The 25,618-nt window shown below is 37.9% G+C and overlaps 1 protein-coding gene across 1 annotated transcript in view; it reads left to right on the top strand.

The window, feature by feature from the left end:
• Positions 1-25,618, top strand: part of CTNNAL1 (catenin alpha like 1) — a 61,555-nt gene that overhangs the window by 25,911 nt on the left and 10,026 nt on the right. The window contains exons 3-11 of the mRNA XM_030011345.2: positions 180-367; positions 4,600-4,719; positions 6,984-7,073; positions 7,388-7,558; positions 8,591-8,791; positions 11,720-11,806; positions 15,384-15,542; positions 17,178-17,270; positions 17,579-17,729. Of these exons, the coding sequence (XP_029867205.1) occupies positions 180-367; positions 4,600-4,719; positions 6,984-7,073; positions 7,388-7,558; positions 8,591-8,791; positions 11,720-11,806; positions 15,384-15,542; positions 17,178-17,270; positions 17,579-17,729 (1,260 nt within the window). The remainder of the gene's footprint in view (positions 1-179; positions 368-4,599; positions 4,720-6,983; positions 7,074-7,387; positions 7,559-8,590; positions 8,792-11,719; positions 11,807-15,383; positions 15,543-17,177; positions 17,271-17,578; positions 17,730-25,618) is intronic.

Here is a 25,618-nt window from a genome sequence, read left to right as displayed (position 1 = left end):
CCAAATTTAAATATGGAGAGGGTGCCACCAACAGTCAGTAGAAGGAAGTGAAGTGGAATAAAAAGTAGGTAGCTCTGAAACTGTTGTTTTATCCCTCAAAGGTAAAAGTTAAGACTGTTTAATGGCCCAGTATCTTTCTTCTAAGTATGCAATGTTAATTATTTCTTTCTTCCCTCTAGGTGAAACAATTGCACAGCTTACGGACGTGGCAAGCTTAGATCATCCAGAATCTGATAGCCACATAACAATCTTTACCGACAAAACGGGTGTGGTAAAAGCTGCAAGGTTGTTGCTTTCTTCTGTCACAAAGGTGCTGGTGTTAGCAGACAGAATTGTTATTAAGCAAATTATAACTTCCAGAAACAAGGTATTTGTAGCTTCTTTTTTCTTTTGTTTAACTGACACCCACAGTCAATGCAAAAGAGTGGTGGTAAATGAAGTGGTATTTTCATTGTATCTGTAGGGGAAGTGCAAAATAAAGAGGTAAAAATGAATGTCTTGCACATGTTCAGCTACCAGATACCTGAAAGGGAATGGCTTTAAGTCAAGAGGAATCAAATAACAATTTTCAGTGACTTTCTACATTTTTATGTGACCTGTATTGCTCTATTGACTTAGTATGCCGGAGAAGACGCTGCGTTACTTCTTGTTTAAGTTTGCTGTGAGGTGGAAAGTGTGTCTGTTGGTAAAATGGCCAATAAAAGCTTCTACTTGCTAAGCACAGGATGTTTGTACAAGCAGAGCATTATGAATGTATCTAAGGCAAAAAGCTGTGAGGAATGCTGATAAACGTCTGTGCCAGTGAAGTGAGGTTTACAGATTTAAAGTTTTTTGTGCAGTTTAACTTATGTCTTGAAACTTAGCGTGAAACTACTTGGTTGATTTAAATAATGTATGAAGGCCCATTTAACCTCACATGTAATCTATTTCATGTACTGCACTGTCTTGCCTGTAGGATATTCTTCCTTTTTTTTCCTCCCCTGATGTGCTAAAACAAAAATAGAAAAACCCCATGTTTGAAAAATGAGATAAGGCCTGGGTTTTTCCATTAATTTTCAACTTGTAACCCAGAGCAGTGCCCCTCTTTCCTCTTTTGACTCCTCATGCTATCTCTCTTCCTTTCTCTCAGTTTGCTTTCCAGACATTCTCTTCTCTATTTTGCAGCTTCTAGATCCAAGACACTTAGTTGAGTCCAGGATTCAAAAACTACCTGCTTCAGTCTGGTTTTAGACTTAGCAGCACAGCAGTTTTAGTGCTCTTTTCTTCTCTTAGTGGTTGGTAAAGGTGGCAGCAGTTTTATCAATATTAATTTGCTGAATTTACCTGCAGCTTTGGTCTTTTCTTGCACTGGAGACCAGAATGGTGCATTTAATACCATTTGCTGCCTTTTGTGAGCTTTTCTTCTGCTGTCGTCTGCAGGCATGCAGTGATCTGAATTAATTTACTTTTCCAAAAGTGGCTGGTGTTAACACAGATTTAGGCTACAGAGCAACTGTGCAAGTGTTTGTATCATGAAGGGATAAGGAGGGGGTATATCCTTTCAGCAGCAGGGCATGGTTTATGATAGTCTTAAATATATATGAAACCACTGTCATATATACAGTGATATGAATATAGTAAGCATAGGCGCAAGACTTGTTTTCAAGGTATTTAAAATGAAGTCTCAAATTCCAGCATGTGTCTGAGACTGCTTGCCGTGTCTTTGTGGTCTTTTGGGTTTTACTGCATTCTTTCTACGCATAATCTACGTGTGTTTGAGAATGTCTGCTTCTGTTTATGATACCAGTAGAGCAATTCACATCTCTAGGACCAAATTAAACAAATGATGGTGTCTCATGCAGGCATACCCTGATATTTACAGATTACACTCCTGAAAAGTGTCAAGATGCTGGTATGATGGATAGCAAAGCAGTTCTTCCTGTAAGAAATACTGTGGTAGAGGGGTGATGTGGGCAGGGACTTAAGAAGTGCACACAAATACTCAGAGACAGTGTAGTATAATATGGTGTAGAGGATGGAAAGGCAGGAACAGGATCATGAGTACTGCCAACTGGAGCAGATGCTGACTTGTTAGAGTGGGTCGCTGTTCCAGACTGAATGCTAGTATTAAAATTTTAGTGCCAGTTTTCTTGCTGCCTCTTTCTGGACGCCTTCATTTTCATTTTCATCATCATCTTCTTCGTATGAATCAAGAGTAGTTAAGTCAACCAAGGCCAAAGGACAGAAAAAAAACCAGCTTAGTGGTTGGACATCCAATCTCATAGACTGATGAAGTCATTGAGATCTTCTGGAATGGTGATCTGCTCCAGAACCCAACCTCTGGTTGATGATCCCAGTGATCCTGTCTGTTCCGGCTTCTCCATCCTCTGCACCATATATACTGTCCCCGTGTTTTTAGGTTGTGTGCATTTCTGAAGTCCCTGCCCACATCTTCCCTACCTTACAAAATTTGTTTTACTGTCCGTCAGACTTAGTCACTGCATCAGTGAGCTTAAAGTCTTGCTCCGCTTACTGTCATCAGTGAGGTTAGGAGTGCCAGAACAATGAAGAGAGAAGTGACAGACTGGGGGGGTATTGCTGCCCTGTGCGGATTGGATCAAAATATGGATGTGCCCTGAAGTGATGTTAGCCTATGACCGCTGTCTAAAAGGTGACATTCATAGTGCAGCAGTAGCTGTGTAATACTACCTTCTAGTTTAGATATTAATAGGAACTTAAAGCCTTTTTTGATACATATTTTTAACCTTGTATTTAAAAATGTACCTTTTAATTACTATCTGTGTGCTTCATGTTGAAGAAAGTTTAAAATGAAAAATTATGAAGACATCACAGGTATTTTGCATTTTAACAACTTCTTGAATAAGCTTTAGACAAATTTAGAGCTGTCCATACGGTTTCTCCCTGTATGTAGTTTCTTGGAATGTCAGCTCTGCCGGGAATGTCTAGAATTGTTAGCTGTAATGGAAATGCATGTGCTTTCACTGAAGTTTTTATTTGACAAGAGATTTGTCATGACAGCAACACTTGCTCTAGGGTAACTGTAACAGAGTTGCTTGCAAGCAAGACCATACTCATGAAGTACTATACTTGCTTAAACCAAGAACGATTGAGCATAATTACTTATGGCTCATAAAAAATTATTTTTTTATCCATTCTTAAAAGAGAAAGTTGGACCTTAACTTGTATGTTTTCTCCTTTCTCCACGTTCACTTTTCTACATTCTCATTTTCCCAGTCGTGTGGTTCTCTGCTTCTTCCACTCATACTGCTTTTTCACATCTCCATCTTTGTGCAGCTTCCTTCTAAGTCCTTTATACCCCAGCCTTGCTCATGCATCAACACCTGAATTATGGAAGTTCCTGTTTCTGCAGCCTTTGCAGAACTGGCTGCATAACAATAAGATACTCTGGCAGATACCGCAGTCTAATATTGCATGATAAAGCAGTGGCGATTCCACAGTACTTGCAGGATTTAGTGGAACACTTGCTTTACATAGATTATAACTATGAGGTTGAGCAGGTGCTTTATTACAAAAGAACAGGTGCTTCTAGGAGGTTTTGCCTGGGTTGCAGGGAAGGGGTCATTTGTCATAGTCAGGTATATAGACTGCTTTTTTAGTTGGGGGGAAGATGCTTTTGGCATAGGAAACAGAAAATATGTTGAAGTTTCTCCCTTTCAAGTACAGTTTGTTAAATTTTCATGCAGTATCTTACCTCCAGTCTGAAACACAATAAATAACTGCTTTGACTGTCTTCCCTTCTGAAGTCATTTAATGGATTTGAAAGATCACTTTGGGATTAGCAACTACATCTAACCTGAAAAACCCTAATGTTAATCTCTGTAATAAACCATATTGTAGTGACTTCAGCAGGATAGCTTCAGTAATTTATAAGCTATATGATAATTTTTGCTGAATGTTTTAAAAAAATGCTGATTTTGCATGCTTTTATGTATCTTGAGTAAAAGTAAAAGCTTGATACAGCTTGGGTTCAATTAGTTCTTTGTTTTATTTAGAGCTAATAAAAATCTTCAGAGTTAGAGTAAGTTATTATGGAAAGTATAAAACTACGTATTAATTCAATTCTAACTTTTTTGTTTTGTGGAATGCTGTTTTTTTTCTTTTTTTTTTTTTTTTTTCAATGCACGCAGCCTTTAGAACACCTGTCTTGACTGTGCAACTGTGGTTTTAGACTTTGAAAGTTATGCATCTGAAATAGAACTTTGAAATTGAGAGTTACAACATAAGGATATAATTTGTATATTAATTTCAAGTACTTATGTTTTTAAATTTAATATGATGGTAACATTCTTCCTAAATCTGGAAACTGAATCCTGTAATACAGTTACTCTTGATACTAGGAAGAAAGAGGAAAATGTTTTTTGAGGGTTGATAACAAATGACTCATTTTGAATGAAGCATGATTATTAATTTAGACTTGATATCCAGCTGTTGAGTTATGAATGCTCAAATAGTAACAAAATATATACATTTTAAACAACATGATTTAGAAGTGTCTGCAAATAATAATATTCCTAGTTTAGTAATAATGTTTTCTGTTTAGCATCTTGATAAACTACAGTATTTTCCCTTATCTTGTAGGTTCTTGCAACAATGGAACAACTAGAAAAAGTCAGTAGTTTCCAGGAGTTTGTACAAATATTCAGCCAGTTTGGAAATGAAATGGTAGAGTTTGCCCATTTAACTGGAGATCGGCAAAATGTAAGTATTAATAAAAAACTGTGAGAGATGTTGTAAGGTATCATTTTCATCTGATTCACTGGAAGATTTGGGTTCTTCTGGGATGATTAACTATATCAAAACAAAACAATAGCTGGTGTCCTGTCTCTGATACCTAACTTGTTCTCCTTGCTCCACCCAAAGGACATCTTTTGATTTTAAAGCTCAGCTTGAGAAATATCACTGTGTTGTTTGATCTGCATATGTTCCAGAAGCCTGGGTGCATGTTATTTGAGATGTCCTTTGGCTTCAATCACTGTCTTTTGGCTTTAACTTTTCTGGCTTGTTACTCTGGTAGAGAATTTCTGTTGTTACTTGACAGAAACATTTGATGTTTGCACATAGTGAAGGGATTTGAAAGCTGAGTAATTATTTTAGAAAACTCCAAACATGAAATCTTTAGATCCAAATAAAGCATTTGCTTGGTGGGTTTTTTAATTATCATTGTTATTATTATTATGGAATATTTTTCTAGGTTTAGATCAAAACCTTCTTATGTTGGGGTAATGGATTTTTACTTCTCACATGTATTTCAAAGTCTTTCATTCATGCAGGAAGCTTTTTGCTGCTACTTCCGTGTAAATAAAAGGTTTGCTGAGGCTTAAGCTTCTGCTGTGAGCTCTAGTTGCTTCCCCTTGGCAATCAACTTCTCCATTCAGAACTGAACCAGGGTCTGATACAGATATACAGAGTCCCTAATATCCAGCAAAATTCAGAATTGAATTTGTATAAACAATTGGCCAGCCTCATGCATCTCCTTTTACTGTTGATGTGTTCTGAGTCTGCTAAGTACCTGCTCAGTATCAAAGAATCAGTTCTGGAAAAGCTACATATAGTTAAAGGAAATACTTGCTTGGAAATGAACTCTCTTTATTTTTCCCTGAAATATTCATAGCGGTTGTTCCTTGGAAGGAGAAAGGTGCATTTACTAGTAAGTGATGTTTTTTCCAACTGTTTCTGGGTTTCAGTGTTAACTGGTCTTTGGCTCTCCCCTTCTTGCCTACATCACTCTTTTGGAAGGAGTATTTCATTACTGCTTTCTAAATTGTCAAGACTTTCTTGATATGCTCACTTTACAGTGTGTAGGCTGCTATGTGACATTGTTAATTTTATTGGGAGGGAACATACCTTGAGGTATTTTTCCTTAGTTTTAATAAGTATGCCGGAAACTCTTGAGTGTGGTCAGACTTATCAGCATGTAATGTCAGAATTTCAGAAATGAGCTGGTTTGGGTTCTTTTTTTGGGGTTGGTTTTTTTTTTTTTTTTTTTTTTTTTTTAAATGTGGTGATTTTGATACTAAAGATTTTCTGTAGTTGCTAAATAAGATTTTTTTTTTTTTTTTTTAATCAAAACAGACTGCTGCTGTGATTTATCCAGGGTGGTGGGGTTTTTTTGTAATCTAGGGTTAATTAGGATTAATTCCATCCTGTAAACTGTTCGCTTTTCAGCTGCTCCCATTCAGTTGCCTGTTTAACACTGAAATAGTGCTCAGCTATCTTTGCAAGCTTTGAGATGATCTTGGTTGTAGCTGTGTAAATTCTTCCTCTTGTTAGACCATCTTACATGTTGAGGGATTCATGTCTTACCATCTTCCCCCCCCCCTCTTACCCCCATCCCAATTTGGACTCTAAATTCTTCCCTTTTGAAGGACTTTTCTGGGGATATAATTCAGTTTTGCAGGTATATCCCTTTCCTTGGAGAGTTCTTGAAAAGTTTCTGTACTCAGTGCCTTTCTTCAGAGGAATTGCTGTTTTATCCTGTTAAAACTTTATTACTGGTATGTAGTAAATATAACACTCAACTAGACAAGAGATTTATTTTACATTTCCTTCACTGCAGTACAATGAAAAGCTGGTGTTCTCTGTCCCTGCCTTACCTGCCCCCCATTTCAGAAAATATTTTTGTCAGCTATTCTTTTCCCCTCATTTTTCTCTTTTATGAATAATGCTATATGATAAAGATAGCAAAATTAGTGACAGTTTACATAACATGCTCTGTATCTATGAGATCTTCCTTTGAAATCTGAATTGAATAGAGCTGAGAATAAATGCATAAATTAAAATCTGCTTTTCAGAAAAGCAGATTTTTAGATCACGAGTTTGGCTGAAAATAGCAGTTGTCAGACATAAAGAGGCTTTCTCACAACTCATCCATCTGCAAGAGTGTTTCCTTTTTCCAGTCTCACAAGCAGTTAACATTTTAGATACTGTGTAATATTCAGGTCAGTTTTTCTTTTGGTGTTCAGGATTTGAAGGATGAGAAGAAAAAGGCTAGAATGGCAGCATCTAGGGCTGTTCTTGAGAAGTGCACCATGATGCTCCTAACTGCTTCAAAGGTGAGTACGTATGAGAGCTCTTGCACAACTTGGATAAATCACAGAGTATGGCATCTGGTAGAATAGCTGACTCTTCTTTCTCAGCCCCACTTTAAAATTCATGCTAAAGAAGGGGGTAAGAGTAAAGAATGAGTACAGGAAAATCTTTATATTCTGAGTAACGGTATGAGTTCTACTTTAACACAATAGCAGTTTAACAGAAAGAATTTATCATATTCTAACACATTGTTTAGACTTGCCTGAGCAGGAAGCATTCATTTTGTTCTACTGCATGTGTACCCTTTCATAATACTTACTTTGCTTTCTTTAAAAAGACTTGTCTGAGACATCCAGACTGTGAATCTGCTCGTATAAACAAAGACGGAGTTTTTCATCGGATGAGATTAGCTTTGGAACAGGTAATAGAAATTGTAACTGACTCTAGACCAAACGGAGAAAATGAAATGGTCCCCATCAGCATATATTCTGGCATCAAAGAATTCAAGGTAAGAGTAGAAATAGCATTGTTTTCTACAGCCTGATGAATTGCCTCAAAACTAGAATTTTGAAGAAAAAAAAGAATTTTAAATTCCAAATGGTGCATCTGCATCTTTTCAGCAGTGTTAACTTAAAGAACTGTCCCAAAACGTTAGAGAATCTGCCAAGAGGTGATTATAATTTCATTGTCATTGCCAAAATACACCTTCTGCTACTTGCCATCTCTTCCTGAATCAGAATGAATTAAGAACTGTAATGTTTTGTTGAGGTGATGCCTTGATGTTGAATAAACTTAAGTATCAAGATACTGATGAGAACTTCACTAAAATAGTTGTTGAAGAATTCTTGCTTTGTAATGGGTAATATTTTTAAAACTGTACACAAAAATATTCATCCACACATTTAAAAGAGCAAACTGTCATTCAAAGGAAATGTTATGAATTGAAATCGTATCTTGTAGCTCAGTTGATTTTTCCTGATAAAGGCTTTTCAAAATTTCATAGTCAGTTAAGAACAGTTAATGAACAACCATGCCTTCTTTCTTTGGAGCCTATCACTTTGATTTTCTTATTATTTTTATTTACTCCCCCTCCCCCTTTAGAATTTGGTTGAAATTTTTGAAAGTGCCTCAAAGTATTCAATTTACTACATGCAAATTTTTAGAAAAATACTCCAAATAGATGATATGGATGTGGAAAGATCAAACAAAATCTGAATACACAATTAATTTCTGAAACTTGCTGCACTTAACTTTTTATTGACAGCAGTAGGCAGTAGAACAGTAATGTGTTTGCTGTTACTTCTGATAAGTGGCCAGTAATTTGCTGATGGTACTACATTAAAAAAAAAATAAAATCCCAAACCCTAAACCAGCGGTCTGGATACAAGCAAATTGTTGGATTACTTTGAAAATAAGTGAATAATAAAAAAAAGCACTGAGGAGAAAAATGAAATGTAGAATGATGCATCTGCTTTCTGCATTTGTGTCACAACTGTATAACCACATAAATTTTCAAGGAACTGATATGCTTCTTTTTCAGAATAAGGTGGAGGGTCTTCGTGAGAATCTTTATTTTCTCTCAAAAGAGAACCTTTCGACAATGCTGGAAGTTATCCTGGAACATACGGAGGACTTCACAGACTCTGCCTATACCAGTCATGAGCACAGAGAACACATTTTGGAGCTGTCTAAACAGGCTAAAATGGAACTAGAGCAGCTGGTTTCAGTGTGGATGCAAGCTGTAAGAGCTTTTTAGCAAAGTAAATCTTTTCACCTCTACTTTGGCAAGAAATTTTTAATGCAGTGTTTCTTCTGGTCTAGGAGGAAAGAACTGTGTCTATTCCTCGTAGTGAGAGCTGATCAAGGAAGCCAGAGTTTGTTCTGTGCTTCTGCAGCTTCAATACGTTCTGTCTTCCCCCTGCCCCAATGGTATCGCTTCATTGATTCTTTGATGGTTAAATTAGGCCACTAGTGGCAGTAGACTAATTTTAATGAAGCTGTAAGCGGAAACAAGAAGGCAAATGGAAGTATCATTGCACAGCCTTAAACAATTAGGTCTTTTGGTTGAGTAGTTCAGAGACTTCAATTGTCCCATGGCAGTGACCACAGTGTCTGTTTCTTGTTTTCAACAGAATATTGAAAACACTTAAACTGTTGATAAGGTTGAAACTATTGCAGTTCTAAAAAATGAACTGTTTTTTTGATCTTGTGGAGAGAGGAGAGAGTAAAGACACACTAAGACTTACAGGCAATTTTTTCCTTTTTACAAGATTTAAATGATGGTAGTTTTCCTTTTTAGAGAATAAGCACATTAAGTCTCCCCCGTCATTTGTCTTGTTCCTTGAAGATCATAGAAGATATATGCAGAAGGAGGAGGAAAAGCAGAGATGGAAAATGCAGTTTCTGTTTCTGATTCTGACTTGTTTTTTTCAGTCTTGTTCCTGGGGAAACGTAGAGCATGAAATCTTATAAACCCTCTGAGATATGGCAGATGTGTACTAGTATAGGATACTTAACTGAGTGTATTACTTAATGAGAGAGCATTTTTGTTCCTTTTCTCCTCTTTGAATCAGATGCTGCAGTCAGGTGTTGTTAACACAGTAATGCTGTTTGAAGAGCATATAAATCTTACTGATAATACAAACTTGTTATTACAAAGAAGACACATACAGAATGTTAATTGCATAGAATCCTGTAACTATAAGAAACTAAAACTGTGTTTAGCTTGGTGTTGGTGGTTAGCCCTGGTAAGGAGGGCTGTGTAAGCACTGCTCAGCAATAGCTAACACATACCTGTGTTATCAACACTGTTTTTATCACAAATCCAAAACAGCACCATAGCAGATAGTATGAAGAAAATTAATTCTGTCCTAGCCAAAACCAGTACACTTGGGTATTTCTAAGCTCTCTTACTGGTGGAAAATGATCACCTCTAAATAATTTACACGCTACATTTCAAGTGATAGAAATGAGAGCCTAGTACAGAACTATGCATATATATAATCTGTGAAAATACTTGGGCGTGCACATGTGTGCTTATGCATTAAGTATTTTCATTAATAAATAACCCAGCCTAGCTGTGACTGAAGATGCAGTAAGCAGATAAAATCGCATCAGCTCACTGAGGTGGCTTTTTAGTTTCAGCTCAGCAGCTTCATTGGAGGGTGGATATTTTCTGAGGGACTTAATGTAATTCAAGCGGGATTGTTGATTGAAAAAAAAAATTATTGTGCCTTGGGGATACATGAATTGAGGGATGTGTAGAGCTCTTAGAGCACCCAGTTATCTCCCTTTGCACTTGCCATACGTCCTTTTAGCAAGTGGAGTAACTGTGAGTCTTCAGTGAAGAGTGTATTTTAAAACAGAAGTGTCTTGTAACCTAGGTCAAGTCTAAATTAGACTGACATCACTGATCTGTTCTGTTTTGTCTTATTGTATGTTAATGAAAACTACCTGGAGCACAACAGATAATCTAATGCTATTGATTGAATCTTAAATGTTTCTGAAATCCTTCCTGCGTATGTTCGAGCTCATAAGATCGCAAGCTACTGTCCCGTTTTAGGTTTTCCTGTAATCTTATTTTGGCTAGGCAATTCCTTCACTCACGTTTTTAAAAAAAAAAAAAAAAAAAAAAAAAAAGTTGCACATAGAAGGAGCAAAAATGTGCACATTCAATAAGTAAAAGAAATAAAAAGGATATGCTAGTGAGTGTAAAACATTATGCTCCTTGTGTTAAAAGTGATTTTGTGATGTTACACTTCTACAAACATTACGTAAAGGAAAGCATTAGATTTGAGGGACAGGTAGCTTTGAGACTTAGAATGGATAAGAATACCTGAGAAAATTATCATATTGGCTTGGGTGGGTTTTTTTTCCTTTAAATAAAATGGAGGGTATGTGTGTCTATACCTACACACATTTTGGGTGTGTATGTTTATGTTAATTTAGACTCTGAGGGGCTGATTTTTTCTCAGCTATGGCCATGTTAACGGTCCCACCTAGGATAACTGTTTCCAGTAGGTTTTGGAGGACAATGCAAAATTACTGCTACTTAACTCTTCTTGCAGTGTATGTCTGTTGACATTTGGGTTGTTCCATACATAGGTGCTATTTGCAGAAGTGGGAACTCTGTCTTGAAGCTACCTCAACGAAATGTTGTTAGCTACTGTACTTGTTTAAATTAGACAATGATCTAAAGACTTACAAGGATGCTTTAAGTAACTTTTTTGTAATTCAATATAGAACATTTGGTATAACACTGTAGGTACCACTTTATTTTTAAAAGAGCGTTTAATAAAAAAAATTTAAAAATGCCTTAAACTGTTGCTCTACTTCAGGATGTTTAGACAGAAGATTTTTGGAAGTTGTAAAGCTTAAGAAAACACTTTTCCTGAAAAAAAGTTCAGTGAGGTTTAGAAATAAATTCCTCTTGAACAGAAACAGTCAATTAGCTTGCATCACTATTATTTTTAGATTTGATTTGGTGATAAAAGTTTCTATAAAAGAATTTTTCAAGTAGAGTATAAACAAGATATGTAAATGAAAACATTACATCTAGAAAGAAAAAGCTGTCTTCTAAAGCAACGTAAAGTAATGACACATGATGTGAACCTGGGATTTGCTGGGGGTTTTGTGTAACGTTTTGTCGGTTGCTTTCTTTGGCTTGTAGCAAAACCAGAAGACAAAGGATCTCATGGAAGACTTGGAAGTAGCCATTTTAAAAACATGCCAGTGCATGAATGAACTTAAAAGAGAGGTAAGTCTAGTTTAAGCAAGCATAAACTGAATAATAGCTTGAATTTCTTACTTGTATGTGAAGTTGTAAAATAGGATCCTGTACCCCAAAAGGCTAGTATCTATTTATAGGCAAGAGTAGCTAAATCAGAATTATATCAGGGAGCTAGCATGCAGTTGTCTTCTGTGTCCTTACTTAGAACTGATGAGAAATCTGTTGGATACATATGCTCTTTGCTAACTCTGACAGCAATAAAAAAAGAGAAGTGTTTGGAAATAAGTACTATGTATATAATCATTACTTTAGATGTAAAGGCTAAACTTTCCTTGGAGATGCATGCATCACTGCTTTAAATACTTTTTCTTGTAGTGTGTGCTTAAATGAGTAATTACATTTGCTGTTTGTTTGTACTTAACCTGTTCTATTGATTTCTATAGCAGAAATGTGTTATGACAGTGCCTTGTACTCAGGTATTTTTCTAGACAGTTGGCAGCTGCGTATGTGCCTGTTGTAAATCATTTTTTCCCTAAATGCAAGCATGCTGGGTGTCAGCTTACACACGTGAGATAGCTGCCTCATTTGGTACCTGGGATGCACTTGCTGATGAGGGTCCTCCCCTGCCACCCCTCCGTCTCCCTTAATGGGTAGCATTGCTGCCTTGTCTGTTGCACAGATTTGAGCCAAATACAGAATTACTGGTTTCTGGCAGCTTCCAAAATATTTGCAAAGCATTCAGGTATCTTTTCAACTGCTTCATATTATTGTTCCTTGAAACAGATGGAGAAATGAAGACTAAGGACAGTGAGGGTTTCAATACTAGGCTACAGAGCAGTGCAAAGATGTTAGAGAAGTATGGTGAACTTGCTTAGACTGAGCTCTCAGCTGCTGTGACTGGAAAACCTCGACTGCTCAAAAAATCACGCTGCATATTTTTTAATAGAGGCAAAATGAGAAATTTTGGCTTCTAGATTATAATTCCTGCAGCTGTCCTGAAGATTTGAACAGTGCTTTGAATCTATTTCAGTTGCAGTTAAGTGCTTTGCGCTTCTGCTGTCAGGCAGTGTGTTGGGCTCCCAGAAAATGGAGGATACATGATTTGTGCACTTTTCTTAATAGTTTTTTCTCTGGTCACCATTATGCAGGAATTCAGTAGCAGAGCTTTTCTGGAGTGACATTCAGCTGCTTTAACTGTAAGATCATCCTTTTTGAGTAACATCATTCCTGTGTGCTGAATGAGGAGGAAGGGTTCCCAGTCAAAATAGTATGCGACTATGTAGTTGCATGGATCATAAAGCCAAAGGTGGCTGGAATATAGTATGTGGCAGAAAGCATTAATATCTTGTATTTTCTTGCAGCTCCATAAATGTAAATCTTACCATATTGTCCTACCCACAGGTTTCTATTTATGAAAATGTCATGCAACAAAGACTACACATTTACCACACTTAAGTTAAAAAATTGTCAGGTGACAATAATAGCAAATTACCTTCTGTAAACCAGCTAACAGAGGTGGCATAAAATACAAAATAGTGGGTTACCTATGCCCTGTGATGTAGCTCCATATGAAAAGCAATGCAGGTGAAAACGTAGCACGCTGTTTTAGAAATTGTGGAGCAAATGTGAGTGGGTGTGGATTTCTAAACTAACAAATCCTAAGTTCTGTATGACTTGATTTGGTGACCTGTAGAGTATGAAAGCTTGCTTAGTAAGAGGTTTTTTAAAATGCACAGGATTCATGCTACTCGTAGAAGTAAATTTAGAGTACGGTGTCATTTTCCTTGTTCTCTGTGTAGTGACTGGGTTGATCCCAGAGTAGCCATATTTCTGTATGTGGCTGAGGAGGACTGTCCTGTCTGTCCTGTCAGTCTGACTCTCAGTGCTCCAGTGTATCAGTCAGCAACCAGGATCTCTGCTGGTGAAATTTAAGTATTGTGACTAATTAAAATGGTTTTGAGAGCCTGGGTGGCTGAGAACACAAGACAGCCTTGTTAAAAGTAGTTATTTCCCATCTCTGTCACTTTATGGAAGAAACAAAAGGTATGTTCCTTCCTTGAGATGATTTTCTTGCTAACGATCAGAGGCAGCATTAAGTAGAAGTAAATTTCTTTTTTGCATCAGGATGAAAAGAATCTCTAATGAAAAGGTAATCTTTCTGTAGCCTATATATAAATGAGAATTGCCAGTTCCTACTCTAACATTGCAAGCCTTGCAGATGTCCTTTCTTCAGAGCTGACTTCATTTCTGAGATTAGTGGTTTGTGCTAATTTTTAATGGCATGCGAGCAACACTATATAAATAGTTTATAACAGGTTGTCAAAGTTTTTTGTTCTTTTTTCAAAAAAACATTCGCAGCAGGTTTTGAGGCAACAATTCAGGTTTCTTTCATGAAATTAAAAAAACAAAAAAAAATCCCAAACCAAAGCCCCTTAATTCTGGACTGCACAGGAACTACTGCCAGGGGAAGAGGGTAAAAATAGGTAGAGTCCAGTGGAATAAAAAACCCCAACATACCGTTCTAGTAAACATTCTCATCTCTACAGAGTCAAGGCCCACCAGTGTCACAATTTCAAGCTCATTGCATTCATAAGAACTTGAAAAATAACTTTCTTCTTGAACAGCCACGTTTGTTGTATATTCAGTGCAGTCCAGCAAAGTGAGTGTAATATTACAAGACTTAGAATAGTCCTATGAGCATCAGAAAGCTCTGCTATTTCTGAAGAGGTTGCTATTTTGTTTTTCCCTATTCTTTTAAAATGGGGCTGATTACAGGGCATAGGTAAACCTACTATGACTAGTCACTGGGAACTAGCAGCAGCTGTTGCTGATAGCTGTTGTCAGGCGGAGGAGTCCTTCCCAGCACAGTTTCAGCAGATCCATAGGTCTGAAAGTGTATCTGGATTTAGGGATGTGTTTCAAGGGGGAGCTCCTTGCTTGTTGGGAGTATAGGGAGAGTGTTTGAGTCTTCTTCAAGACCCATCTCTGGCTTCAGTCTCCTTGCAGAAAAGATGCTTTGTGCTTTTCTAAGGCTGTGTCACAAGCTGATTATATTCAAGCTTTTCTTTGCATCACTGAGAATTAAATATATTCATAGGAACTTAATTTCTAATATATTATTAACTCAGGTGCTGTGTGGCTTCGGTCTGATTCACACAGTTTAATGTGTGTTCTTCATAAGAAGTGGCCATTGTGCCATGCTTAAGCTGAACTTGGTGCCTCATGAATTCATGCACCTGTTTTTTTTCCCAGCTGTAACATTATCAGAAAGCAGCAGTGTGATAACTTCATGTCCTCATTTTACCCAGCTGCTCTTTTGTTTCTCTCCATATTTGGTTGTGGGGTTTTGTTTTTTGGGTTGGCTGCTTTGTTTGTTTGTTTGTTTGGGGTTTTTTTGGAGTGCAGTGGATTTTATCTTGTACTTTGAATAGTAATTGAAGAATTAAAGCCCCAGATAATATGCAGGCTGTATATGAGCTTTCATGGCAGTAAATTTTTTGCTTCTTGGAAAAATCAATCTCTTTAAGTTTATTCGACTTGGTACTGGATGAATTTTTTTTCCTTCCAAGGTTTATCTCTCTCCCTTCTTTTAATGCTACTCAAGGTCCACAGTGCAGCAACATCTTTGGCAGCAGATCTGCTAAAATACCATATGGATCATATGGTTCTCAAAGCATTAAAAATCACAGGAGTAGAAGGAAATCTTGAAGCTGTAGCAGAATATACTTGCAAGCTATCAGAGCAGAAAGAACAACTTGTTGAGGTGAGTTCAAGGCTGGTTTTATTTTGTAAGGTACTTAGAAAATGAGTGGCCAGATTTGTCTTAATCTGTTCTTTAGGAAGGCTTTGGTCTGTGGTTTTGTAATTTTTATTTTATTTTCCTAATATACTGATGAATTTTGTATTGTTCTTGGTAGGGTCTGAGCCAGAGGTGTCACTGTTGCATACAGTTGTTATAGAAGGGATGTACAGTTGTACCCAATTCTCCTCCTGGATCTAGACTCAATTTGTGTATATATATATATTGGGGCTAAAATATTCATTAAAAAATAGGTTTCTAGATCAAAGTAGAGATGATAGCCTTTTTCTTTCAAGGAGTAGGCTTCCAGCAACAGCTGACTCCAAAGACATGTTTTAAGAATGCTGGGAATGTAAGGTTAAGGTTTTTTTAGTGCAGTGAACTGGACTGTTTTGAAGATCTTGTGTAGTTTTTGTCAGTAAAGAGGGCCACTGAAAAGCTTTTCTCCTTTGTGAAAAGCAGCATGTATGTTTCATGTACTAATACATTCATGGTTTCGTATTGTCATATTCACTCATGTGAACAAATAGAACTTCCAAGACTACAGAGAGATCATGGCTCTTAGGAGTGCCTGTGGAGAGGATGCCTGCCACGTATACTTGTTGCTCTCTCATCTCACAGACGAGCAGAAGTAACTGTATCAGTAGGAGACATACAAAGATATATCATTTTGATCTGGAATATGGTGATGCTAGCAGCTATACTTGCATGGCATCTAATACTCATTAATTAAAAATCTGATATCATATGGGGCTTGAGGATTCATCCCAGAAGTATGAATATGCAGAAGCAACACCCTTAAACTTCTGGGACTGGCAGATCAATGCTGTGGATTTTTAACTCCAGCTTTGATGTTCCCTTTTTCTGTGACTAATTAGTGTTCCAGTGAGACACTGATTTTTTTTTTTTTTTTCCCCCCAGCATAACCATGAGGTTAAATAGTGTTTGTATGTGAGGCCTTATAGCATTTCTGATGATGGACAGTGCAGTTAGTTTCATAAGTGCTGTCTCTGTCTTGTAAATTCTCCTTTTGATCTGAAAACTCAATGTTTCTTCTCAACCCAAAGTGCACTCTTAATATTAATTAAAAAAAAAAAAAAATTACTACATTTTGCTTAATGCAAAAGGAAGCGGTATTTCTTCCCTAAATTAATTTGACACTGATTTGCTCAAAGATAATTCAGTCCCCTGGATGATGAAAGCCTAAATTTTCCACATGGTTGCTAATTGCCAAGTAAGCCTGTTTTGGTGAAGTCATTTATGGTACAATTTTTCCAAGTTCTGTAGGTGTCTGATTACTTTCAGGTTTATTCAGTCATAAGTATGTGAAATTGTTGTTGTTTTATTTTTATTTATTTATTAAGACTTTTTCTTTCTCTTGGTGATTTTCTACACATTCCAAGTCAGGATTTAGCCTTGTTTTTTATTGTAAATGCTCCCTGAGAAACACCCAGTTGTGTGGTCCTCAATAAGTTTCTGAAAGGACTATAAATAACTGTGTTTATGTGTGTGTGTTTGTGCATGTGCACCATTTTTCACTATTAATTAAAGCATATTTTTTACCATTATCTTCTCTTTAAATTTATAAAAAATATTTAGATGTGTCGCTTATTGAGGCATGTTTCTGGAACTGAACCCCTCGAGATTACTTGCATACATGCAGAAGATACGTTTCAGGTCACTGGCCCACAGGTATGTTTAGCTTTTATCTGGCCACTTCTACTGGGCATAAATCAATGAAAATTACTGGTATGAATTTTTTGGAGACCTAATGGTGAACTGTTCAAAGCAGTCTAAGAAAGAGTTACACTTTAATGTTGGGTGGTAGCTAAAAGAGCGCACAAGGAAGATCATCAAGCCTGCAAATGTCAGATGAATACACTAAAAAGACATAATAGTAGCAGTTTAATTTTGTGTTTTGGCTGTGGAGGCATTTGTAAATTTATGTGCAACACTATGTGCTAGGACTTTCAGTAGCAAATACTTTGTTCTCTGTCCAGATAATTTCTGCTGCAGAAACACTGGCATTACATCCATCTAGCAAGATTGCAAAAGAAAATCTTGAGGTGTTCTGTGAGGCTTGGGAGTCTCAACTGAGTGACATGTCTATGTTGTTAAGAGAAATCAATGATGTGTTTGAAGGAAGAAGAGGTAAGAGTGCTACGTAGAAATAAAAAAATGCAGTTTCCAAAACATGTAGTTTAAGAATTTTAAGTGTGATTTAGGAAATACTGTTTTCTTAAGAGAAGACTGCAATAAATAGTCCCACATTCCATATGGCAATGTGGAATCTAGGTGGCAATACACAAATACATTGTTTTTGTATAGGTGTCAAATTAAGAGTGCTTATTGGATTTTTTTCAAAGAAAAACAGCCAAAAATTTAAAGGCCTGATGTGTAAAATTAGGTGTGTTTTAACTTTCTGCACTGTGATTAGTTCCAGCAAAATCAAATGGAACTGTTCAAAGGACACAGAAGTGTTCGACACAGCTCTTTGGCTGCAGTGTCCAAATATTAGGGGTGCAGGGCTTTCATCCCACCTTTTGGTTTATCTAGGACCTATCAGTTCATGACAATCAACATATAACTTGAATTGTGTGACATGTTTAATTCATTTCCTGTATTTCTGGAAAATATATATACATATATATATTCTATACTGTCAGCTTGCCTTGTATTCACTTCATAATGTAGTGAATGTAGTTATTTGATTTTTAAACTGCTGTCCTTTCTCCTGGATGGAATCTCTGACGACTCTGCACAATCTTGGGATATTTTCTCTGGTTGGTAAGTTTATTGGTATTTGTACAACATGTAGAAGAAAACCTTGGAATCTTAAGAAAAAATTCTGTGTTTACTTTTAGCATAGGGTAATTTACCTTTAAAATGGAAGCCATTTTGTTTTTCATTTTTTGTCTAACAATTTTTTTTCAAATTATGTCTTTAGTGTAGCCTGTCATACTTCTTGCGGCTACGTGTTTGTTTCAGTCTTTCAGGTATAATTGCATACAGATAGAATGTAATATATAATAATAAAGAATGTCTTGTATTTTTAAGAAAATCACTCAGGTTTAAAAGTTTAGATTTAGTTAAATACAGGGACTTCATTTTTTTTGTATCTAAGATACAGAAAAAGTAAATCCTTATTCAGGTTAGATGGCACTTTATCAATGATACAATATTTCATCTTGCTATTAACGTGAGACCTTTTTTCATTTTTAGAGTTTATTTTGTCAGTTTAACTTCCTATACTCGATCAGGTTTTTGTGTGAGCAGTTCTTTTCTGCCAGCTTTGTTGTGAGGACGGTAAACAACCAACCACAGGGCAGTAATATCTTAAATTGTTGCTGCTGGTTGCTAGATGAATGTGTCAGTGAGCCTGAAGACTTGTAAAAAGAAAGCTTATATTGAAATTCTGAGTGGGTTTACAATAATTGTGTGTAGTGCAGGTTATTGGGAATTTGAGGCGTTTGAGAAATAAATGATTGTTATCCTGCTTGTTCTTCCACCTTGGTCTGGAATGCCATATAAAGTTGTGTAGCAACCAGAGATCCTGTTTATGGGCCTTTTAACTTTCAGTGGGGTTTTTGTTTGTTTGGGGAGCCAAGGACGTACTGACTTTCTTTAAACATAGCATTAAATTTTATATAGTGCAACTTAAAATATGGTATTACTCTAACATTAATGTGTTACAAAATATTTGGAATTTGCGGGGCTGATCATGCAGTATCTGATTTTTTTCATATTCATACAATGGTCTAGCAGGGTTGAATTTTATATATTTATATATGTGTGCATGTGTGTGTATACATATATATGTATTACTGTATTTAAAAATAATAGGATGAGAATCATGCAGCCACAGCAAAGCATATACTTGGCTCTCCAAACAAATAGTTCTTGAAGTGTTGTGGCAGATTGCCAGCCTCTCCTGTAGTTAGTAACTTTTTCGTCTTGTGGCTGTTGACAGCAGGTAACAGCCATTTTCTGCAAATGGTACTTTCCAATTTCTTTTAAAGCATTATTTCACAAGGCAACCCAAGGTCATCGCTTGAAGGAGAGAGAAGAGAATGGGTAGGTGTAGCTGAGCGTGTTGGAGGCTATAGTGTGTGTGGGTCTGGGTGCAGTGAAGACTGTCTCCTGTTTGGCATAGCCAGATGAGTCTGTTCTTGTTAATGTCTCTCATTTCCTCAGTCTCTCTTTCAGCATAAAGTGTTCCGATACCACCATTGGCAAGATAGTAAGCATAGCTTCTGTTCTTTATATGGCCTCAGGTGTGTTAGGTCTTGTATTGCCAAAACGATGCTTAAGAAATCATGCCTTTGTTTTCCTTGTCTTATGGCCCGGCCCAGTAAGGGACTTCTCTCTGAATCTGGATTGTTTTGTATTAACTGTCAGTTATCTCCTTAGAAATAATCTGGTCTCCTATATCCACCCGTCTTCTACAAAGTTTTCCTCTGTATTGTGGGCTGATCTTTTTTTGTTTGCTTGTTTTCTCTCATTGGACTTCAGAGTGACTCTTGTCAAAAAAAAAAAAAAGGAAAAAAATTTCACCCAAATACCCACACCTTTTTGCTTCCAGAAAATACCCTAAAGTTACCTTGCCACTTTCAACATTATTTTCTCCTAGAAAACACGACTGATGACCCAATAAATAAGTTAAACTAAAATATTTGTTTGCTAAGAGATTAGAAGAGTGGCATTCACAAAACTTTTGCCTCCAAACACAATGAAGTTTCACAGTATTTTACAAGATTTTATTCTTCTTGTAACTCATGATACTTGTCTTAATGTTGAGGTTGGTAAAAGTGTCTTTATTTTACAGACTAAAATGTAAACAAGTGCTTTATTCCTAGTAGAATTGTGATTGTGTGTAACAAGATAGAATTACAGTAAGAAGGTATATATATATTTTTTTTTTTTCTCCTTGGTTTAAAAACTTGTATTTTTGTACCACGAATTTAAATGTTTGGCTTTGTTAGCGAGTTCAGAATACAGCTCAAGAGGCAAAAATTGAATGGTGACTAAATGTGCTGGACACATCAAATAAAAGAAGCATTTTTCTGATTACAGTAGATTCACATTGTTTATACTCATTTCTTTATTTTTATGAGCAATTGCGTAACTCCCTATCCAGTGTTTCTTTCATATCAGCAAATTAAGTATTTCTCATACTGAGGCCAAAACTCACATAGATAGAGCGCCAGATTTAGCTTGGAAGTGAAGCAATATTTTACTCAATTTTAATGTAATCGCACCGGATCATGCCTAAATTGAAATGGGCTTGGCTTGGGGAGGGGGGTGCACATGCACGTAAGGGTGGGGGAGGTTGACGAGCACACCACAGCTCAGTGACCCTCCTGTGTATTTTGAAAATGTTCCTGTGCTATGCCAAACTGTACAGCGAGGTAGCATTTGCCTTCTTTTGCTTAATCCTAAAACACTTTGTCATGGTTTAAACCCAGCCATCAACGAAGCACCATGAGGCCGCTTGTTCACTCTTCCCCGCCCCCTCCAGTGGGATGGGGAGGAGAATCAGAAAGGAGACAGGGGAGGGGGGAAAAAAAAAATAAATGGAACCTCGTGGATGAGATAAGGACAGTTTACTGCAACAACACAAGAAGTTACAACAACAATAGTACTAATAAAAGAATATACAAAACAAGTGATGCACAGTGCAACTGCTCACCACCCAGAATCTGATGCTCCATCACTTCCCCCACAGAGAGAGAGCGAGAGACCAGCCCCCAGCCCACTCTCCAGTTATATACTGAGCATGATGTCACATGGTATGGAATAGCTCCTGGGCTAGTTGAGGTCAGCTGTCCTGGCTGTGCCCCCTCCCAGCTTCCTGTGAAAATTAACTCTATCCCAGCCAAACCCAGGACATTATCCACCCCTTATTCTATACCATCTACATCATGGCCAGATCCTACACTTTCCAATTAATCACTACCACTTTCCCTGTCTTTGAGAGAGATATATATATGTACACCCACCCACATGAATAGCATTCCCTTAGTCTATGGTCCATCCTTCTACTGTGTCCATCGATTTTATTTAATCCATGACTTCGGGGCTCTGTCTGTCATAACAGTCCTTCAGGGTAGGAGAGATGGTGTATGGTGTTGGATTGTTGCCTGCTGCCTCCGGAGCTTGCACCTGGTGTATTTGGCGCAACCCATGCCCGTGGTCTGCGGGTTGAAGATGTTGATCTTGAGGAAATTGCTGGGCGCCAGTTCAAGTTCTATCACTGCTGTGCTTCGCTCAGTTTCAAAGTCCATCCTTCAGTCATTTGGGTAATTCTTAAGGTAATACCATTGATATGGCATATAGCCACTATAGATGTGAAGACATACGGTGGCAGGGTTATTTAGCAAATAACATCACCCAGTCTAATTCACTGGCTATTCTATCCTAAAATCAAATCTCCTTGAGGTACACATCGAACTTCCCCATCCTTCTGCATCACCTACCAAGTGCACTCAGGTCCTTGAGCAAAAGCGATCCCGCAGGTGGATTTGTCTTTGCCCGAGGTTGTCTGACTCAGTTCTTTTCTGGGGTGCCATGTTGCCATGAAACTTGTTCTTCAAGGCCCCAGATAGTGTTCCTGGCAGTGGCATGGGGCGCGGGATATGTTTCCAGCCATCCGGTGGTCGTTGGCACCGTTGTAAGCACATGGCGCTTGCCTTGGGGGGTTTGTGGGAGTGTGATATAGTCGATCTACCAGGCTTCCCCATGTTTATATTTCAGCCATCGTCCTCCGTACCACAGGAGCTTTATCCTCTTGGCTTGCTTAATTGCAGCACGTTTCACATTCACGTATAACCTGCGCAATAGTGTCCATGGTCAAGTCCACCTCTCGATCACAAGCACATCTATATGTTGCATCTCTTCTCTGATGACCTGAGATGTTATGGGCCCACTGAGCTATAAATAGCTCACCTTTATGTTGCCAGTCCAGGTCCACCTGAGCCACCTGCAGGTTGTTTCGATGTTCTTCCTTGATGGGGTCTCTTTCCTTCACACCTGTCAGAAGTCGCCTCCAGAGGCTGAGGACTTGTGTCTTTCTCCCAATTGCCTTGTCATTGTCCCCTTCCGTAGACAGGGAACCCAGCTGCTTGGCTTCCCTACCCTCTAATTCCAAACTACTGGCCACATTATCCCAGCATCGGAGTGGCCAGGTAACAATGTGCTCACCTGGATGGCTGCCAAAATCTTTTTTGCATATCGTGCAACTCACTCAGGGATAGAGATCGGGTGATTATTTCGGGTTCTACCTCTTCCTCCTGTTCTCCTGATGACCGTGGTTCACCTTCATCCCTCACTAAGCGAACTGCATTTCTTTGTGTATTTCTTCTTCTGTATAGGGGCGACTGATACTGGCACAGGTTGGTTCTCTGGTTCAGCCGCAGTGCCTGTTGCTGGGGTTTGAGTAGCCACGGTGCCTGTAAGTCTGTTTTCCATCCTTTCCCCTTGAGGGTGCTGTGTAATATTGAGCAGTGTTTGGTAGATACTGGCCAGTGCCCAGCACAGAGTGGTAAGTTGTGTCTCCCTGGAATAGCCACAGCATTTTCCTTTCAAATATTCTACCACTTTATCAGGGTCCTCTAGTTGTTCGGGAGTGAAGTTCCAAGCCACTGGAGGTGAGAAGTTCTCTAGATACCTGCCCATATTCTCCCACTTGCTGTGCCACCCATGAATATCCAGCCTTGGGGCAGATCTCTGGGTCGTATTCTTAAAAAAACTTTTTTGTAGTCCTAAACAAGACCTGAAACACATTCAGGAGACATAGCAGTAACAGCATGCTGGCTTGCACATCCCAAGGATAATCAGAATTCTTGAAAGCTGTTGTAATTACCCTGGAGCAGGAAGGGCAGGTGAGCGGACTGGAGGAAGTATCCCCCCTGACTTCCCCATAAATTGGGTGCCATTACCAATAAATTCAGATAGAAGGCGCCCAAGGTATAGGAATGATATCAGTGTTGCATACAAATACCAGCTTAACCTCATGACCAGTGATGTAATCATTTCAAAAATCGACATTACCCAGTATAGCAAAATGATAATCCAGATCCCTCTCCCAGAGGTGATAAACATCACCGCAGGGAATACGTAGAGCGTGTAAGAACTTACGCAACGCAACCATGTGAACAAATGAGCCAACGTGACCAGCGACTATTTAACTCATGTAAGAAATGTGTATAACAAGTCTGTTTTAACACACTATGGCCAAATCTGTCCTTATCTCAACCCTTCGTGTCCCATGTTGGGTGCCGAAAAGGACTGTCGTGGTTTCAGCCCAGCCAGTAACAAAGTACCAGGCGGCTCCTCCAGCGGGATGGGGAAGGGAATCAGAAAAGAGAAAGAAAGGGGGAAAAAAAAAGGGAACCTAGTGGGTTGAGATAAGGACAGTTTGCTGGCACAACACAAGGAGAGAAGTTACAACAACAATAGTACTAATAAAAGAATGTACAAAAAGGAGTGATGCACAGTGCAACTGCTCGCCACCCCATCTCTCGCTCCTTGGCTAGTTGAGGTCAGTTGTCCCGGAAATTAAATACCTGAAGAAGTATATATGTGTGTTCTGTTACTGGAGTCAGATATAAGTTCTGTGATTATACTGATGTAATTAAGTATTTTCTGATGAAGTAGGATTATCTCTGGCCTGAGTTGATCTGCTCCTTTGAAAGGTCTGGTATCTGTGGGTGCAGTGAGGTGGTTTTTTTCTCTGTGTGTTTTTTGGGGTTGGGTTTTTTTTTCAAATGTTCCAAGAAATAAATAGTGAGATCCTCTTTCTGAATATGGTGAGCAACCAAGCCTTGCAAAGCCAAATAATGGGAATTGCTTGAAGAGCAAAAACTTTTTTTTTTCTTATTTCTGTTCACCACCTCTTTCCATTTGGTTTCCATAATTCTGAATGCCCAGCTGGTGTGTGTGAGTAGTAAGTCCTCTCATTACACATCTGTATTCCATTTGTTATGCCAAAGCTTTCTGTGTTTGAACTTTTTTTTTTTTTTTAACACAGCACAACAGGTTTTTACGTAGCACCAAGGAGATCTTTTATACTACAGGATTTTAAACTTACAAGTTAGCTTTTGTTCTTGGTATGTCTTACATGATTTCTTACATGCCCTTTAGCTGATGTTTTGATACATAGGATGTAGTAAATCACTTCTCATCATTTGTATCAGTCTTTAGTGAGAAACCTTGCTTGGATGCATGGTTGGGTAATTAATATCTCAAAAAAATAGGTAGGCAGCTTGTGCCCTGATAGCTCATTTCATCTTTTGCAAAACTGGGTAGAGGAAGGAAGAGGTGATCTTAAAAAGGAAGAATTACATTTTTCATACTTATCAAGAGGGTTGAGGGACTCTTGTCAACTTACTGAAATCTGTTTTTTAGGAGTCAGTTGCCTAAACATGGAGCTCATGATCTTTCTGTGGTGTCAGGAGATAAAGAGCATACTTTCAAAAAATGATGAATGCACAAGAGAACTGTCTTCTGAGGACTCAGAATGGAATTTCTCTAGGAGCTGATAAAAGAGGAGGAAATAGCTGTTGTAGGGGGTTTTGTTGCTTGTCCTTTGTCTGTGGAGATGCACCATCTGTATGCAAACCTCGTACCAATATCCGTTATAGTAGCCCTTTGTTTCTTCATATAAAATCTATTTTTCACTAGCTCTTAAGTTTTTTATTCATTTTATTTTAATTTTATTTCTTCTCCTGAATCTGTTGTAATAAATGTAAGTCTTCATAGATAATTAAGACTTCTGGTAACTGGAGCTCTAATCCTAGGCTCTTAACCCAGGCACTGTTTCCTCTTGCCAATAAACTCTTCTTACCCACTTTTAGGTAAGACCTAAAAGGATGCTTTTTTTTTTTCCATTTGTTTTGCTTAGACTTGGAATATCTGAGGTTCCTGGGATTATAAGAAAAAATTCAATAAGTGTGTAAAATGCTATAGAACCTTTTTCTTCATAAAATACTGTGCATGTGGGACACGTATAGTACGGTACAACATGAGGGTTTTATTGGCAT

The sequence above is a fragment of the Aquila chrysaetos genome, chromosome 4, assembly GCF_900496995.4.
Source record: "Aquila chrysaetos chrysaetos chromosome 4, bAquChr1.4, whole genome shotgun sequence".
Lineage (NCBI taxonomy): Eukaryota > Metazoa > Chordata > Aves > Accipitriformes > Accipitridae > Aquila > Aquila chrysaetos.
This window is presented reverse-complemented; position numbering and strand designations above follow the sequence as displayed.